This window comes from Monodon monoceros, unplaced genomic scaffold (assembly GCF_005190385.1).
Source record: "Monodon monoceros isolate NGI ecotype Baffin Bay Population unplaced genomic scaffold, NGI_Narwhal_1 Super_Scaffold_12, whole genome shotgun sequence".
Taxonomy (NCBI): domain Eukaryota; kingdom Metazoa; phylum Chordata; class Mammalia; order Artiodactyla; family Monodontidae; genus Monodon; species Monodon monoceros.
In genome coordinates, this window is record NW_021703768.1 from 42,656,717 (window position 1) to 42,676,470 (window position 19,754).

The 19,754-nt window shown below is 38.7% G+C and overlaps 1 protein-coding gene across 1 annotated transcript; it reads left to right on the plus strand.

The window, feature by feature from the left end:
• Positions 1–372: 372 nt before the first annotated feature.
• On the plus strand, positions 373–9,144 carry GZMK (granzyme K). The gene is made up of 5 exons (XM_029215720.1): positions 373–496; positions 770–917; positions 5,853–6,003; positions 6,773–7,042; positions 8,475–9,144. Exons 1-5 carry the CDS (start codon positions 433–435, stop codon positions 8,634–8,636), a joined length of 795 nt encoding a protein of 264 aa, XP_029071553.1. The 5' UTR covers positions 373–432; the 3' UTR covers positions 8,637–9,144.
• Positions 9,145–19,754: the final 10,610 nt, after the last annotated feature.

The window sequence follows — 19,754 nt, forward strand, 5'->3', positions numbered from 1 at the left end:
ATAAATCTATGTCCAAATGAAAAATAGAGAGAAACTAAATATGATAGGCATCATTTTCTGCCAGGAAAAATAGTAAGTATTACTTTAGAGCAATGAACATCTTTGAACTTCTTTAAGTTCTTATGGCTTGCATATTTTTTATTCTCTCACCATTTATAACATGCATACTTATACAGATATTGAAAATGGTTAACTACAGAAATGAGTACTTTATGACACACATACCTTGCTCTAAAAAGTGCTAAAAGCACAATTCCGAAACTCCCCAAACTGATATATACCTTTAATCTTAGGTGTGAAAAACTTTACCTCTAGAACACTTGTGGTGAGAAAGTTAAATTTGCAAAATCGAAACTCAGTCTTCACACTCTTCTTCCTTCACCAATACAGTCACAGTATTTCATCTGGGCTTCTTAAATCTAAGCCATTGAAATGACTAAGTTTTCTTCTTTTTTTCTGTGTTTCCTAATAGCCGGGACTTACATGACTCCAGAGTGTAAGTATCTCCCATACCTACCACATGTGAGAATTAAATGATTTTCTAGTGATTGTATTGTTACATTGTAAATGAAAATAATTTTTACCTCCATGTAGCTCCCTTTAAATGTAATGTATTATCCAGCTGTTCATCAGTAAAATTATAATAACTATTAGGTGACAAAGATTTTTTTTAATCTTTGAAAACTGATATAATGACTGTCAAAAGAAGAATTACATGAAATAATCTGCTTAGATCTTTTGCATTAAATCTTTTGGTTTTCTTTTGGAGGTTTCAACATGGAGATTATCGGTGGGAGAGAAGCGTCACCTCATTCCAGGCCATTTATGGCTTCCGTGCAGTATGGCGGCAATCACATTTGCGGGGGCGTGCTAATCCATCCACAGTGGGTGCTGACAGCGGCCCACTGCCACTCTCGGTGAGTAGTAGGCTTACTGTGTTTCCTCAAGTTGGCTAGAAAAGAAGCTCGCCTCTCCCAGGAGAGAATTTGATCTACCCTTAGCTTCTGTGATAACTGACCAACTGGTGGAGTTTATTTACCCTCTCACACATCCGCGATTCTGCCCCAAGTTCTCCTTTTCTGGGAGATCTAGGCAACTCAATAGACAAATTCAAGTCCTTCATGTAATGCCTGGGAACACAGCAACAGTTATGAAGCGGCAGTATTCCTGACCTTGTTGGGGGAAATCAGACAACCTGAGTTTGCACCCCATTTTACAAATGGGAAATAATAATAGTAGTATATAACTGCTTCATGGGGTTTTGAGGATTAAATAGTATCTATTTAAATATTTTAGCATGCTTAGCACATAGTGAGCTGCAAATAAGTTGCAGCTCTTATTACTGTTATATGTATGAGGAACCTGCTTTGCTAATAGATTTTTGAGACCCCTTACCTTTACTCCTCTGCTCAATGCCCACCGCAGAGGTCTGAGGCCCACAGTTTGGGAATCACAGCTGTAAGGGGCAACAATCTAACTAGGTGAAAAAAAAAAAAGTATAGATGATTTACAAAGAAAAAGAGAGAGAGAGCTATTTTTTCTGGGATACGTAAAATGAAAGCTTTTCTAAAGACGGACTATAACTTCTCATTCTATGATTCTCTTACTTCAGCTAAAAATGTCCAAAACCCTTCTTGGGATGCCGCTACCATCACAAAAAGAAAAGCAATAGAAACCTAATTTGGCATTTGTTGTTTTGTTTGTTTGTTTCGGCTTGGGGGGTGCTTTTTTTTTTTTTGTGGTACGCGGGCCTCTCACTGTTGGGGCCTCTCCCGTTGCGGAGCACAGGCTCTGGATGCACAGGCTCAGCGGCCATGGCTTGCGGGTCCAGCCACTCCGCGGCATGTGGGATCTTCCCGGACCGGGGCACGAACCCGTGTCCCCTGCATCGGCAAGCGGACTCTCAACCACTGTGCCACCAGGGAAGCACGGGGGCTGGTGTTTGTTTGTATGTTTCTTCCTTATGTTTCTTGCTGAATAAGCTAAGAAAAGATGGGGCCTTCTCCTTTCCTTACAAATATGACAGCCCTTCACTTAAGAACCTCTTAGCCATAATCATTTACTCTCTAGGCATCAGTTATATCTAAATGGAACAACTGAATTGACTTGCTTCCCATATTTTGGGGATTTTGCTTGGTTGCTCCATTTTAATGAGACTGTTTGAACACAAATTAGAAATACTGAAGCCTGCAAACTGTGAGAACTTCTGTTTTATTTCTAAATAGCAAGCCACTAATTTCCAATTTAACATGGCTACTGCATTTAAGCAGGGCTCTTGCTGTCACAGAAATCGCCCTTGTGTCCTCATCAGTTCTGTCTTTTCTGGGGCACTTGTCCCCTGGGGACCAGCTAAGCAGAGGGTGACTATCAATAACTGTTCATTCAATTCAGAATATGCACATCTTCAAATACGCTTGTGGTTACACATTCAAATGGATTATAACCTCCCCAGACACAGAGCTTGATTTATTATAAATGCTGAACAAATGCTGGATAGAAAAAAGGAAATAAATTGGAGGGGAGGGGCTTTTTTGGGTTTTGGTTTTTGCTAAGCTAAATGAACACTATGTGAAGTCCTTCACAAGCCATAAATTGCTATCCAAAGGTAAATAGTATTATTAAGTTGAATTTTAAATTTTGTCAAGTGAACTTGACTCAGTAGAAATAGATTCCCAAATTGAAAAATTGGGAAAAAGAGGTCTTGGAATTAAAAAAAAAAAAAAAAAACTATTGCTAAATATTATTTTAAATGGCTGTAGTTTAAAGAACTGCAGAATATGTGGATCAGATTTCCTCTACAGGACACTTGGGTGTAAAAATGTAGGCAGATTGGTGCTTAGAAAAACATTAAGCTTTGTGAAATCCAAAATATTTATGAAATAGTTCAATGGTGGCTTCCCACAAATGGACTCCCAAGTATCCTACGAGAATAGCTTACTAACTCCAGGGCCCTCTCTCAGCAAAATGGTGAAGGGGGCCAAATCTGGGGTGTTCCCTTCTCACTACCCATCCACACTAAGTTCCTCACTTAGTCTCTTGGCCCCTTTATTAGTTGCCATGCCAATTACAAAAGGAAGCCAGTAAAAAATCCTCTTGTATAATATTTTCAGCATTTCAATTTATCAGAAGCAAAACTCTCACCAACTCTTGTCCACTGTCTTCCCTAGTCTCCTCCAATGCCTTCTCCCACTGTACACTCCCCCATCCTTTCACCTGCCTAGCCAGTGAATAGATGGAACCTCCTCGCTCCAACCCAGCCCCTTCCACATGGCCTCACTCCATCCCAAATCACTCAAGCCTCCCAGAGTAGAATGGTTACCAATCCAGGCCCCAGGTTCAAACAAAAGAAGTTTTAATCCCCCCTGCATTTGCATCCCAGAGCCTCCGCTTAATATTGGTGGGACTTTCTCAAGTTCGTCAATTTATCTGACCATCAATTCCCTCATCTGTAAAATGGGGATAATCATAATACCTCCTCCACAGGGCTGTGGTGAGGTTTAAATGAGGGAAAGTATGTAAAATGCTTAGCACAAAACCTGGCACACTACAGTAACCTAATAAATGTCATCTAATGTTATATTAATATCTGTACCTTCCATGGTAATCACTGAGGAACAAATATCATGGTCCAGTCGTGTTGATGGGATAAAACCATGACAGCCCATCTCTGACAGCCAGGTAGTTCCCTCCTCTCTTAGGCAAGAGAATTCCAAAAATAGGGACCCTACCTTCACTAACACACCCAGAGGAATGGGTTTAAGCAGAAACACTGCTCAGTGCCAAAGCAGAGTGGCAGAGGAAATAAGAGGCTTGAAGGGGCTTGGCACGGGGCTTATAGAGGTGCCATGCAGCCAGACACCTCCAGATGATTCTGATGCAGGTGGTCCAAAGACCACCTGTGGAGAAACACTGCGCTGTGCAAAAGAGACACTAGTATTGTCACTTCTCCTCGGTGGGAATTCATACCTGGATTTAGGTAAGGAGGTGGGATCCTAGAACTCAGGTAATTCTAGGTATCCTGTGGGCAGAAAAAAATTGACCTCTGTAGTACAGATTACAGTTGAAGTATATCTAGAAATGGAAAGTTCAGAAAACATTCATGGTCTGCTTGGGTTGTTTTTGGTATTCATATGTCCCAGTGGAGATAAAAATAACTAATACACTTCAAAGCCATTAACAAATCAAGGAAATTGGTAAAAGATGAAGGAAAAACAGACATTTTCTCAGCACCCTTTCCCTACTCAGAATTCATCTTCCGCGTCCTGCATTTGTATCTCCCAGCCTTCCTGTGTTAGTTATTTATGTATGTATCCATCTTTTCTATTATATCAGTAATCCCAGGGATTTTATATCATCCTTCTCCTCCAAAGCTTTGGGTTTAGTGAGTACGCTGAATTTGGGTTTGAATCAATCCTGAGAAATCCAATCTACATCCTTTGAGAAATTTCATCCCCATCCTGATTTTGCAATAGACAAACTTTTCAACAAATAGAGCTGGAATTCCCAAAATAAACCAGAATAAACTCTTTTGGTAGAAACCAAAAAACAGTAATTCCCAGCACTCACAGCCTTGCCATACACAAACCCACCCCAGCATAGCCATATACTGGCTCCCCAAACCTAAAACAACCTCTTATTCCTTTTTCCGTATGTTTCTGTGCTCTTTTTAATTTTTATTAATCTTTATTCATATGTATATATGTGTGTTTATTGGGTATGTATGCTTTTACTGTAATCTGCCCTGACTCTTTTCCACTTGACAATGAAATAGTTACATGTAAACAAATATAATTCTTTTTATCACCTTCCTTGTTCCAAAAAAGGATTTGAAGTCGTTTCCTGAGAACACACATTAAAATGGGATATTTTTGTAGTATGCAAATGGCTCCAAGGTGTTGTCAAGATCTCAAAAAAAAAATTTATATATTTCATAACTAGATGTAAATATAATTTTATTCAACATACAGTAAATCAGATCAACTGTTGAAATACTGGTACTAAAATTGTATATGACTAGAGATTTAAAAAAAAAACAACTGTTGTTTCTTCATCTGACTCACCAGTTTTTATCCTCTAAATCTCCACAATGGAATTATCAATGACTACTAACTCTAAAGTGTCTTAATTTCAAATGATTTTTCACCTTGAGGAAAGTTTTCCCTTCTTGTCTAAATCATCTTTCTAACTGAGGGGACAGAACATATGAGTATAGTTGAAAACCGTCTAATGGACCTTACTTCTCCATATTGCCCTGAGATGAGGTTTAGACATACCAGATTAGCAAGTGTAGAGTTGTGCCTTTTTACCTTTTAGTTATTAAAACACTTAACATTGGGAAGATGAAAAATTTCTGGATATTGATGGTGGTGGTGATGGATGAACAACAATGTGAATGTATTTAATGCCTCAGAACCATTTAAAAACAGTTAAAGTTATAAATTTCATGTTATGTATATTTTACCTGAATAAAAAAAACTTAACAATGGTGGATATAAATCACAACCCACAAACTCGAGAAATATAATTTCCTTTATTTTTATATAAATTAACACAACTTTATTGTAAACTTGATCTCAGTCACTTAGGATTTCACTCCTTTTTCCCCACAGTAGGGTACAAGTCCTGATATTCTTTTGCAAGGCTGGGGAATTGGAGTGGGATGGGTTTGGCCCTTGTTATCATCCATTCGTGATTGGGTCCACTGACACCTCTGTCACTCCACCTAATCCTACACAGGTTATCTTGGAGCTGGTCCTTATTCCTGTAGGTATATGGCCTCCTCCACCATTTCTACTCCTCACTGGAAGATTTGAGAATCATTCTGTGGTGTCTATTCTCTTTGCTTTTTTTAGGTTTGCCAAAGGCCAGTCTTCCAAAGTGGTTTTAGGAGCACACTCTCTCTCAAAGAATGAGGCCTCCAAACAAACATTTGAGATTAAAAGATTCATACGATTCCCAAGATTTACATCAGATCCTAAATCGAATGATATTATGCTGGTTGAGGTATGTAGCATTGCATTCCTTCAGTTTCTCCAACATTCTTATACAGCACAGTTCAGTTGTTAAATCATCTACACAAAAGGATGTTGTTGGCACTTTCCCCTTGTTCGAGGTGATTGTGACATATTTTATAAGGGCCCATTATACTCCATTTACTGCCTTGAGAGAAACAAGAAGTTATCACAGATGCATCTGGGCTGTGTTTATACAAGTTAAAACAGCTCTGATGCTCACATACGTGGGAGGAGAACACCCCAACAGGCCCAAGGATCCACACTGCAAGCTTTTTCCCCAATGCTTTTCTCATTAGCAAATGAAAAATACAAGTCACTTATACAACAGAGCCAAGCAAGTGACTTCAGGGATATAGAAGTGAGTTACAACTTAGTCTAGACCATACTTAGTCTAGTCCAAACTTAGTCTAGACCATACTCAAGGGTCCTATCTAGCAGGAAATAGCCCAGCCCTCAAAGTCATGACCTATGGATGTTATTCCACAGCAAACCATCCAATGCGGAGCAAAGGCCAGTTTGCTAGAGACTGGGCAAAATTCCTGCTCTGTGTAAGCTCCCTCCCCAAGGATCACTGAGCTCTAAGGGAAATGAAGAGCATGTTCAGAAAAGCAACAACCACAAATGCAGCTGTGGGCTACCACCAAAGTAGATTCAAGAAGAGGGACGCCCTCCTAGCACAGAGGGACCACACATACATCACTCAGGCTAATAATACTACTGGGGACAAATGATAATTTATTCTCTTTTCAATCTGTCAGCTTCACACGGCCGCAAAACTCAACAAACATGTCCAACTGCTCCACCCAAGAGCCAAAAATGATATTAAAGCTGGAACAAAATGCCAGGTTATTGGCTGGGGAGCCACTGACCCAGAATTTTTAAGGCCCTCTGATACCCTGCGAGAAGTCACTGTTACTGTCATAAGTCGAAAAGTTTGCAACAGCCAAAGTTATTACAACCACGACCCTATTATAACTAAAAACATGGTATGTGCAGGAGATGCCAGAGGCCAGAAGGATTCCTGCCAGGTAAGAACCCCTCACTCAAACAGGCATTTCAGGCTGCTGAGCTACAGTCAGGCCCCACCTGCACACCCGCACCGAGGAGGAGAGGCATGGAGAACATCGCATCACAACTCCAAAAAGGTGCCCTCCGATCCTGCACAGTGTTCTCTTTGCTTTCTCATCTACCAATGCAAATGAGTCATAAGTACTTGCGCAACACGTAGTAAGCACTCATTAAGTGTTAACTTAATATCCTTAAAAGGATAGTTAACTATATCTGATAACTTTTACTGAGGGGTATTACCGCCCTTAGAAAGCCTACCAACTCTGAGGTCAGTAGTGGTGATTAGAAGGTAACTTCTCAACCCCCCACCATCACCACCTTTAAACTAATAGGTCTTCTAAAACCCAAATGCAAAAAGCTCAAATGTATATTATGTGTTTCTTAAATAATGTTGACTAACTGCTAACTGACTAAAAGGAACAACAGTCATGCTTTTCAAAATCTTCTGTTTCCTGAGGCAGTAAAAAAAAAAAAAAATTGGTGATCATGTTTACAGGTGATGAAGGCTGCCTAGAACAGATGGATTACTAATTTTTTTAAAAATACAATATAATATTCACATTATACTATATTAAGCATTATCAAGGGGAGGGTATGATGATGGCAAAGATCATGTGTAACTGCGGTGCCCCAAGATCATCAACCCCCTCAGCCTCTATTTTCACAGCCAACCAAGCACAAAGTACTGCAGTTTTTGATGTGATTGGCAGCAGAGGCAAAGACTGCTCTTTAGATTTGAAAGCTAGCTCCTTATCTGAAAGGCCAGGCTTCCCCCTCTATCACCTTGTCACTTTCCTTGACAGAATTTTTGTTTATTGTTTTGTTGTCAGAGTGAGTCCTCAAGAATCAGTTCATTGAGCAAGTATTTACTAAGTGTCGGGTATGTGCAGAGCCCCACGTTCAATCATATGATGATAGACAAAAATAATAGAGAAGATAGAGTACCTGTCACCAAGACATTTACTTTAATACATTGCTCTTTTCTACCAGTCTCAATAGCAACTTGATTTCAAATCCATGAGCACCAAAATGGAATTCATAATTTTGAAAATTTCTTTTATTTCCGTGGGTTATTTCAAACTTTATGCCTACCCATTTCTTCATGAATAAAGTTCAGCAGTCACTGATTACCAAAGGATGTAAATATACATAGTCTTAGACAGAGACAGGGACATGGACAAAGAGAGGCAGACAGACAGATGGACAGAACCATGGTCCTGGATGGAGACAGAGACACAGAGAATCTATACTGCATCAGGGGCTGTATCAGGCACTCTGCAGGACACAAAGAAACCAAGGACCCAGATAATAATCATTTGAGTAACTAACAGCTGATGGTTGAAAAAGTTCAACAGCTTCTTACCAATTATCTGCCCGTTTTCTTCTTTCCAGGGTGACTCAGGGGGCCCCTTGATCTGCAAAGGTGTCTTCCATGCCCTAGTCTCTGGAGGTCGTAAATGTGGTGATGCCAAGAAACCTGGAATCTACATCCTATTAACCTGGAAATACCAGGCTTGGATCAAAAGCATCTTGGCCCCATCTCATGCAAACTAAGACTACACATGATTTTCTTAGCTCTACCAGTTGCTTGTTTTCGTTTTTGTTTCATAATATGTTCCACAGGCCAACTTATCTTCAGAGGTAGTTGAATGTAGCTAAAGTGGAGCACAGTTAGGGTCCACTCCTAACCCATTAGGACTGATTTTGTTAAGAAATCAAGTTCTTTTTCACATGTACCACTGATGTATTTCTACTCTGCTGATCTTATTCTGAATAAAATTTAGAAGACTATCTGCTTGTCTTGTATGGAAATAAGATACAGGGAACGATATATCCCCCGACTCCACCCACTATCCCCCAAAAGGGCAAGAAGGTGATTAAACAAGACAGTAATGGCATCACCTTTAACCAGGTTTATGTTGTGATTTCTGCTGGATCATCCTAAGCTGTATTTTTAAAATAAGAAACACTAAATTCAAACACCCTAACTCAAGTTAAGAAAAAATCATTAAAAAAAAAGAAAAGAAAAAATCATCAAGGTTTATACAAATATTTAGATAGCACTTATTATTTTTTTATGTCACATTTTGTTCCAAACAGGATTTAAAGCAAAATACAAAAATACCTACAATAAAACAAAATATGAAATTAAAAACAATTTTTCCTCAAAATATTAATAAAAATACAATGTGATCCAGCAATTTCACTTCTGGATATTTGTCTGAAGAAAATGAAAACACTAACTCAAAAAGACATATGCACCCCCATGTTCATGCAGAACTATTTACAATAGCCAAGATATGGAAAACAACTTAAGTGTCTATTGATGAATGATGAATAAAGAAACTGGTGTATACACACACACACACACACACACACACACAGGAATATTATTCAACCATAAAAAAGAATGAAATCTTGCCATTTGCAAAAAACATAGATGGACCTCAAGGGCATTATGCTAAGTGAAATAAGTCAGACAGAGAAAGACAAATACCAAATGACCTCTCTTATATGTGGAGTCTTTAAAAAAAAAAGAAAAAAGCTCTTAGATACAGAGAACAGATTAGATTGGTGGTTTCCAGAGGTGGGGGATGAGGAGTAAGAAAAATGGGTGAAGAGGGTCAAATGGTAAATAAATGAATAAATACATTTAATTAATTAAAATAAATAATTTGGTGAAGAAATTGAGGCAAGGAGGAAATGAGAGTAAGAGAGATTAGATGAAGATAGGAATGCTGTTAATACCCAAAGTGCCATAATTTTCTCCCTACACTTTTTTTTTTTTTTTTTTTTGCAGTACGCGGGCCTCTCACTGTTGTGGCCTCTCTTGTTGCAGAGCACAGGCTTCAGACGCGCAGGCTCAGCAGCCATGGCTCACGGGCCTAGCCACTCCCTGGCATGTGGGATCTTCCCGGACCAGGGCACGAACCGTGTCCCCCGCATCGGCAGGTGGACTCTCAACCACTGCGCCACCAGGGAAGCCCTCTCCCTACACTTTTGCTAGAAGGAGCCATATTTGGCTCTATGCTTCACATGAGTCAATGCAAAAAGATCAACAGAATCAGTTACACGAATTACAGTAACCAGGAAATAAAAATAAACTATTTTCCCAGAAGTAGGGCCACTGGTGCTAGAACTAAAACTAAACAGAACTTTCTTCCGTGATCCTCTTAAGAAGGACACTGTGCCATGGTTCCTATGTCCCTACCAAAGGCATCAGGATCACCTGAGAAGACTGTTTGGAATATAGATTGTTCTGAGTCCTTGCCTAGAAATTCAGATTGAATAGGTTTGAGGTGGGCCTGGAAACTTGCATTGTTTAAAAGCAATACAGTTGATTCTGATAAACGCTCAAATCCAAAAGCCACTGATAATGAACATCCTTAATAACATATTACAAAAAAGAACAGTAAGTTCTTGGCATTGTTTTTTATAAATCCTTCAATGTGAACTGACAACAGAAGACCAAAGTGCAATTCAGTAGGGGCACTTGAGGGTCTCAGCTGTCCTTGACTGTGGTGGTCCAGTGATTAGATTGGTAACTCTTTCTAATTTGAGTGGGTGGTGGTGGAGGACAGGAGCATCATTTCAGGCTTCTCCTTCAATGGTCAGAAACCAAAAGGTTCATCTCAGCTTTTATATTTAATTTGGGTTTCAGGAGAAAAATACCACTTATTTCCAAGTACCACCATTGAGTTTTGTTACATTCATATAGAAAAGGATTCTTTTATGTTTGTTTGTTTGTTTGTTGTCATGGCTTTTAGAAACCATTAACCAGCACTATTCTACTGTGAATACTTAGCCAAATGGAAGCACTGCATTAAAAAGCAACCTAATTAAAAGTATAGAACTGCTTTGAGAATAAAGTAATAAAAAATTTCTAAATATTCCATTTTGTGTCATTTTGATTCATTAAAAATATACTGATTATGACCAAGAAATCCAAGACTATACTTCATAAGAAAAAAAGGGGTGGGAGGAATTGTAGAAACTCTGGACTCACCATTAAAAAAGTAATTATCTCATCTAAATTTCAAATCCATGGAACATATTGTTGCAAGTCTCTTTAATGTAACAAAAGGACTGTTGAGATTTCTTCGGATTGCAGTTGGTGAGTATCCTGAAAATTTGTCACTAAAACCTGAGAGCTGTGTTTTGATTTTAGGCTCCATGCTGTTCACATCCAAGAGTCCAACCAGATCAGATTGCCAAAGAGGAAGCTTCTGTCAACAGCTATGGAAGGTCTGGTGACTCTGAAACTGGAAGATAAACAGTTTATTTTGAAAAGCAGCTGATGATGGAGGCTGCAATTGAACAGCATCCCTGATCCTTTCAGGGAAGTACTATTCCATTAAACTTTCCAAAATAGCCTAAAATAATATAGCATTTTAGTTTGGGGAGTTCTGTCTTTGAGAGCTTATTTGATTCCATCTGTGGCCTCAAAGACAAGTTGAGAGTCAAAAATGAGGCAAATAAACAGGTTTTAAAACTGCTCCTATACTTCAATTTAAATTTTTTTTAATTAAAAGAAAATTTTTTTAACTGCTCCAAGGTTTTAGGGGAACTGTTGTCATTCTGAATTATCCCACCTCCTCCCTTCTTCATGACTGTAGACAGAGCATATTTTCCTTCCTCACAGACACAGAAAAAGGCTTCATGTTTCACGTCCATCCAGTTTTAATAAAAAGCGACAGCACTGAAAACAATTAGGCCCAAATATAATGCCTGAAGTAGATCAATATTAATTCAGGTGAGCAACTAAACCAGCCTAGAACTAGGTAGCAGAGTTAGTCTCTCTCGTAGTTTTTACACAAAATAAATCCCAGCTCACCCTGAAATGATTAGAGCTACAGTGCTTCAGAGCTTGATTGTTTCAGAAAGTATCTCACTAAAGAACTGCTCTCAATCAATCAGGGCCCCTCTTCCTCTTTGACTAAGCTCTCAGTTTGGGAAAGGACACACACGTGATGAGGGAGAAAGCAGACTGTCCAAGGACAATGTACTCAGATCTCTCAAAAAGCTTACACTTCCACAAGATTACTGAGACACCACAAGATTACTGAGACACACATGAAAGCTGCCCATACGTTGTCTTAAGAGTTCTTTGAGTACCAAGTCATGCTGGCTGAACAGTTGGGTTCCTCGAGTCTTGGATGATTCAACCCTGGTTTCAGGCTTTCACACACTGACTTCCTGTTTACAAATGTTAACTTCTTCAGTCTTTTTGCTAAGTCATATCAGTCAACTCCAGGTTTACAAACCGTCCTCATCACCTTTTATCCTCTACCATGAAAGGGTCATGTTCATTTTGTGGTTTTAACCATAAACGTCTATATAACAGCTTATTAGAGGCAGCCTATGGGGCTTATACTGAGGCATCTCCTGAGAACTTAGAAGTAAGTAGAATTAAACTGCCCTCTGAGAGTTAAAATTTAAACTCCATACATATTGGGGTAGAGAAAGTGAAGTTCCCAAGCTTACAAGATAGGCTGTAATCTGCTTGAAAGTTAACTCTCAAGAGTGTCCCAGTCAGAAGGGGAGGAGGACATCCGTGGATACAGGGAAGAGGAGACAACACAGGCAGAGGTCTAACAAGAGATGACGGGGAAAGAGGGGAAGTGAGCCCTTCAACCTGCCTTCTGATCCCACAGCAAGCCCATCCTGCCTTTAGCCTGATTCCCTTAGACATTCAGAGGAGTTATCTGGTCTTTTTCTAATTCCACGCTCACCAAGCAATCCTCGGTGAGCATTTTGCTCCCCCTGACAGTTACTTCTCATTGCAAAATAATAAACGTTTTGCTTCTCTACATCTATGATTTTTTTTCTTTACCTTTAAGTTGGGGTAATTTGAATTTCTCTTTAAGACTCAAATCTACTCTAGTGTGCTAAAAAAAAAAAAATCAAGTTTCAATCTCTACAGTAATGAAGGTCAACTCTGAACCTTGATAAATTCACCAACATGATGAATTTTAACTACCGCATGAGACTTTTAAACAGATCAACAACCTACCTTTCTCCTAAAGAGTACTCTGCCATCCCTGCTCTGGTCACGGGCATAAAATGTGCTCATATCTGGAGTATTTATACATGCATATCCCCATTGGTACTCTGATCATCCAATAACTCCAAGAAGTATTATGGTTTTTTTAGCTGTGTTTTATCTGTTTCCTTCATAGCAGGGCCTGCTGGTTTGCTACTCAACAACCATCTCTGTCTTCCCTGCTAACAAAACTCACATTTTATTTGGAGTCACAAATGTACACAGCTAAAAGATGGTCTTTTCCAGCCTCTCTCACTGCTAGTAATGGTCAAGGAGATGTAAGTGAAAATCATTGGCTGGGAGCTTCCAAGAAGTTCCTTTATTTTTTTTTTATTTAAAATTTTTAAAATTGAAGTATAGTTGATTTACAATTTGTGTTAGTTTCAGGTGTACAGCAAAGTGATTGAGCTATACATACATACGTGCATGCGCTCACACACACACACATATATATAGATTTTTTTTCCAGATTCTTTTCCATTATAGGTTATTACAAGACACTAAATATAGTTCCCTGTGCTATACAGTAGGTCCTTGTTGTTTATCTATTTTATATATCGCAGCGTGTATCTGTAAATCCCAAACTACTAATTTATCCCTCCCTCCCTTTCCCCTTTGATTACCATAAGTTTATTTTCTGTGTCTGTGAGTTTATTTCTGGTTTGTAAAAAAGTTCATTTGTATCATTTTTTTAGATTCCAAATATAAGTGATATCATATGATATTTGTCTTTCTCTGTCTGACTTACTTCACTTAATATGATAATCTTTAGATCCATCCATGTTGCCGCAAATGGCATCGTTTCATTCTTTTTTATGGCTGAGTAATATTCCATTGTATATATATACCAGATCTTCTTTATCCATTCATCTGTTGATGGACATTTAGGTTGCTTCCATGTCTTGGCTATTGTAAATAGTGCTGCTATGAACATTGGGGTGCCTGTGTCTTTTCAAATTAGAGTTTTTGTCTTTTCTGGATATATGCCCAGGAGTAGAATTGCTCAATCATATGGTAAGTCTAGTTTTTTGAGGAACCTCCATACTGTTCTTCATAGTGGCTGCACCAATTTACAATCCCACCAATAGTGTAGGGGGGTTCCTTTTTCTCCACACCCTCTGTAACATTTATTAACTGTCGACATTTTAATTATGGCCATTCTGACTTGTGTGAGGTAATACCTCATTGTGGTTTTGATTTGCATTTCTCTAATAATTACTGATTAGGAGCATCATGTGCCTGTTGGCCATCTTTATGCCTTCTTTGGAGAAAGGTCTGTTTAGGTCTTCTGCCCATTTTTTGATTGGTTTGGGTTTTTTTTTATATTAAGCTGTATGTTTATTTTGGAAATTAATCCCTTGTCGATAGCATTGTTTGCATATATTTTCTCCCATTCTGTAGGTTGTCTTTTCATTTTGTTTATGATTTCCTTTGCTGTGCAGAAGCTTTTCCATCCAAAACCCACGGGACACCACAAAAGCAGTTCTAAGTGGGAAGTTTATAGTGATAGAAGCTTACCTCAGGAAGCAAGAAAAATCTCAAATAAACAACCCAACCTTACACCTAAAGCAGCTAGAGAAAGAACAAACAAAACCCAAAGTTAGTAGAAGGATAGAAATCATGAAGATCAGAGCAGAAATAAATGAAATAGAGACTAAAAAAAAAAAATACAAAAGATCAATGAAACTAAAACCTGGTTCTTAGAAAAGATAAACAAAATTGATAAACTTTTAGCCAGGAAGTTCCTTTAAAGAGAGCTGATTCAGCAGGAAGGAGCGCCCTTTTCCCCTTCCTCCTTCCTACTGTCTGGATTGTAGATGTGATGGCTAGAACTCCAGCAAAAATGCTGGAACCATGTGGCAAACTTGAATAGAAGCCAAGTGTTAGTGACAATGAAGCAGAGGGGAATCTCTAAACTAATCCTGTACTCTTACCTGAGAACTTCTTTTATATGAAAGAAAACAAACATTTATATGTTTAATCCATTATTATTTGGAACTTTCTGTTATATACAACCCTGCCCAATCCTAATAGATAAAATCAGAAATCTAAAATTTCTATCCCTCATATATGCTCCAAACAATGGCAAGCATATGTCTTTATGCCCTTATGCCCAGATCCTCCAAAATCCAAAATGGTTTTAGCTTTCTACCAGGCCCTATTTAAATAAGAATTGATTCAGAAAAGTAACCTTTAAATGTTATAATCAATAAATCACTTCCTTCTCATTGTTTCATCCTGTGGCTTAACATGGAGAAAATGCCCTCACTTAACTTGAAAAGATATTTTTATCTTAACCACATACTGCTGCATGGCAAACATTCTTGTTCATATTATAAAAATAATACATGGTACTCAGTAGCCTGTAACACTATCTTCTCCTTTTGTGTATATTTTGTAAGTGGATCTTGTAGAACTGTTTTTTGTAAAGCTCCATGAAAATAATGTTCTCTGGCACTTGAGGTTATTATTTGTTTTATTATTTCACAATCATTTGAAATAATATAGCAGCTTTTCCATCCAAACTACAAAAGCAATTCCACTGGAAGAACGTTGGATATAGTAATACCCTGAATATTAGCAATGTTGTAGAAAACCAAAGCAGACCCACATGTGGTCAGCCCAGCCAACAGTGCAAAGAGTGACCACATTAACAACCAATCCAGATAGACTTCTGAGTCCTCACTATTGAGCAACCAGAGAGATTCCCTCATTCATTCATTCATTCATTCATTCATATAACAAGCACTTATCAAGCACCTCTATTTACTGAGCTGGTCCCTGGAAATACCAAGAAGAAAAGACAATTCCTGCCCTATAGGAACCCATGGACTAGCGAGCAAATATGAACATGTAAATAAACAAATATATTATGCTCCAAAAATTATTATAAAGGTGACATGCATAGAATAGTCATAATGGAGACAGGTACAAAACAACTATAAGACAAAAGTTGTTCTAATGGAAACAGGAACATGGGAACAGAAAGCTAAGTCAAGTGCGGGTCATTCAGAATCCTTGCAGGACAATTTGTTCTAACACTCTTGTCCTGTACAGATGAGGCCTGATTCACTAGTAGTTTGTCAACAATTTCCCAAGGTAGATCACCAGATTTGTACTACCCACCTCCGACCAGATAAAAAGAAAAAACGCTACAGCAATTTCTGTAGTAAAATCATGTCAATGAAAATAAAGGTGAACTCATTTGCTCTTTTTGAGAACTCAGCTCTCTCAGGACCTAACCTAACTGTAGAGACATCTAAGACTAAGCAGTGTGAGCCGATACATCTCTGGAAGAAACGTTCCATTTCAGCAAGAGATGATTCAGCTTGCCCTGTCAGTCAAGAATGATTATTTATCTGCCCTTTTAGAAGCTTCTATGACCAGGGAACAGAAGAAAAATTTGTGAACCCCAACTTGACATGGAAATTCTAGGATAGAACCATCACAAACTTTAGCCTTGCCTGCAACCTCTGTTCTCTTAATCATTAAAAAAAACCAACCAACAAACAAAAACCAACAAAACAACATTAAAACAGAAGTGGGCTAATATATTGGTTGCCATGGGCCACTGCCTTGCTTTGCCAAGCAAGGAACTGGTATACCTCATAGTGTGATCTAACCACATTAACCTGTACAGAATACAGGTCTGGGTTTGTTGAACTCAGCTCTATTTAGACGAGGTCTCCATTCTCTTTCCAAGTGCTCTTACCTTTACATCTGTGTAGTTGAAAGTATTATACCTCAAATTAACTGACTCTTAATTAAGAAAAGCATATTTCACAAATTATTTTAGATAGAAACAGTATAATCACAGAAATCTTATTAGAATTTAAGCTGTAGAATTCACTATACCACTAGCTCCGTAAGAGCTGGGACCCAGATCTGTTTTGATCACCACTGTATAGCCAGAACTTACCATAGGACCTGGCATGTGGTGGTTGCTTAATAAAAAGTTGTAAATAGAGGGATGAGTGGGTGGATGAATGGATGGATAAATGGAAGAATTTATTATATTGATGGATGATTGATTGAAAAAATGAATGATGAATTAATAAATCTCTCCTTCTGGAACCATTTAAGAATATAATTATCATATGCTTGAAGTCATTTTAAAAAAATTTTTATAAAGGCAAGGGGTAAAATGGTACTGGGAGTAAAGTAGGTGACTTAGAAAGTTCCATGATTATTTGATAATTCTTGGAGCACTATGGTAAAAAAAAATACTATATAAACATCGAATATTATTATTAATTTGAAATTTCACTGAGCTATTCTTTATATAAGACTTGGTAAGCACTGTCCTTACTTTGTAAGAAGGGAAAATAGGTTATAAAAATAATTAGTATTCCTGGTTTGAAAGAGATTACTTTCAAAGTTACTTGTTTTGGCCTTGTCATCATTGCCTAAATACCACTTAGCTTTTAGCAATATTGAACTTTAAGTGGTAAATTATTTCATTAATTTTCATTAGATGCATGTTCTCTTCAGTTCATCATATACTTAAAGGATTTAGAAATGTTAATATTTTCCAATTCTGTATAAAACTGTACTTTCAAAGGAGCCTGATGAACTTGATGTAATCATTATAGTACCATCTGGGTCAGTAAGTCTGAGAATGGATACAACCTGCAAATCTTATTGATGGTGGTATTGATGCAAGAGAGGTCAGATAACTTGCCTTCAGCCCAAACCTGAATAACCTGATTTCATTTAGGAATTGGTTGTCAAAGAAGGTTGAAGTCCTGAGCTCTACAGAGAAGTGGCTTTTTGACATTTTTCCTCTTCCCAAGTGTCATTCTATGTGGCTCACTTATATCAGGAGGGTTCTGTGATACTATTAATTCTGAATACCTATTCCTTGCTTACCCCAGGGAGATTGCCATAGAAATATTAGTAGGTACATCAGAAAAATAGCCCCTAAATTTGGGGGTAAGAATTGCAGTTGGAGATGTGGGGAATAGAGAGAGGCAGAAAGAACAAGAGGCATGGGGGAACCCAACCAAATACTTGAAGTCTGCTATCTTGGTTTGGGCTTCCGCCAAAGCAGATCCTGCAATATAGATTTCAATGTGAGATATTGTGGTTTATAAGAAATATATATTTGGTCACTCAGATGACCAAGATATATTTCTCATATATGTTTGGTCTTTGTCCACAGCTCCTGGCTCACAGCTCCCCAAAGCCTTGGAATTTCCTGAGTGATAAGAGCAATGGGAGCATCCTTTTTTTTATAATATTTGGTTTCCTGTCTTCAGTTCCTGAAATTGCTTCAGAGCCATAAAGCTGAAATGGGTGTCTTGTTACTCATAACAAGCCCCTTTCCACCACAACTGAGTTTATGTTAATGAGATGACTTTTGGAAAGTACCAAAGGTTTGGGGTCTGGTTGCCAGGGAAACCAACCATTAATAGAGGGTTGGAACTTTCAGTTCTGCTCCCTGATTTCTGGGGAGGGGAGAGGGGCTAGAGGTTGAATCAATCACCAATGGCCAATGATTTAATCAATCATGCCTATGTAATGAGGCCTCCATAAAAACCTAAAAGGAGGTGGTTCAGAGATCTTCCAGGTTGGTGAACCAGAGCCCTTCCATATGCCAGCATCCCAGGCCCAAACTCTATGGGGACAGAAGCTTCTTTGTGCAGGACCTCGCCCTATGTATCTCTTCATCTGACTGTTGATTCGTATCCTTTAGTATCCTTCGTAATAAATCCATAATTTAGTGAGTAAAAGGGTTTCCTGAGTTCTATGAGCCGCTCCCACAAATTAATTAAGGGAGTCATGGGAAACTCTGATTTATAGCCAGTAGGTCAAAAACACAGGTAACAACCTAGACTTTAAATTGGCATCTGAAGTGGGAGCAGTCTTACGGGACTGAGCCCTTAACCTGTGGAACCTGATGCTATCTCTGATAGGTAGATACTATCAGAATTGAGTTAAATTGTAGCACACCCCAGCTGGTACCAAAGCATTGCTTGGTGGTATGGGGAGACCTCCACATACACACATTGAAACAGATACCAGAATTTTAGTGTGCAGGTAGCCTAGTTATGAGGCACACCGAGAAACCAATAGGAGAGCAGAGGAGTAAGAAGGGAGAGAATGAAAAGCCAGTAAAGGGTACTTTTCATGCTTGTTACCACTCTGGGCAATGGAACTCAATCCCATGGGGAAACTGGGAGACAGTATAGAACACGCCTCAGAGTTATTCCACCTAAGGGGGTAGGAAGCTGGGATATTAGCCACCAACTCCCCCACCATCATTGATAGAGAGTCACTCCAGGGTCATTAACATTCCTGCACTTTCAGCTTGCCCTGCTCATGGGCTGAATGTACTCCCACAGCTAGAAAATAAAGCACCCTGAGACAGAGTTCAAGGTTTCTGAGCAAGCAGCCTTCAGTGTACAGAGGTGAAAGCTAGGGGGATATGGGCACCAACAGTGTCTGCTATAACTTCTTTGGAGGTACTCATCAGACCCCCTCAATACTGTTCTTGACTGTGCTTCCTACCATAAAGGCTTGGCTAACTGACTAGCTCTCTCAGACGATGAGTGAATTGATGAGGAAGTGTTAATGAGTTATGTGATTACACTTACTACTCCTAGATAACAATTGATTGTAACACAGTC

Bases quoted from the DNA above. Each gene is read 5' to 3' on its own strand.
- GZMK (XM_029215720.1), top strand. From the start codon at position 433: ATGACTAAGTTTTCTTCTTTTTTTCTGTGTTTCCTAATAGCCGGGACT. The intron at 497-769 runs GTAAGTATCTCC...TTTCTTTTGGAG, and splicing joins GACTTACATGACTCCAGAGT to GTTTCAACATGGAGATTATC. The intron at 6,004-6,772 runs GTATGTAGCATT...TCAATCTGTCAG, and splicing joins ATGATATTATGCTGGTTGAG to CTTCACACGGCCGCAAAACT.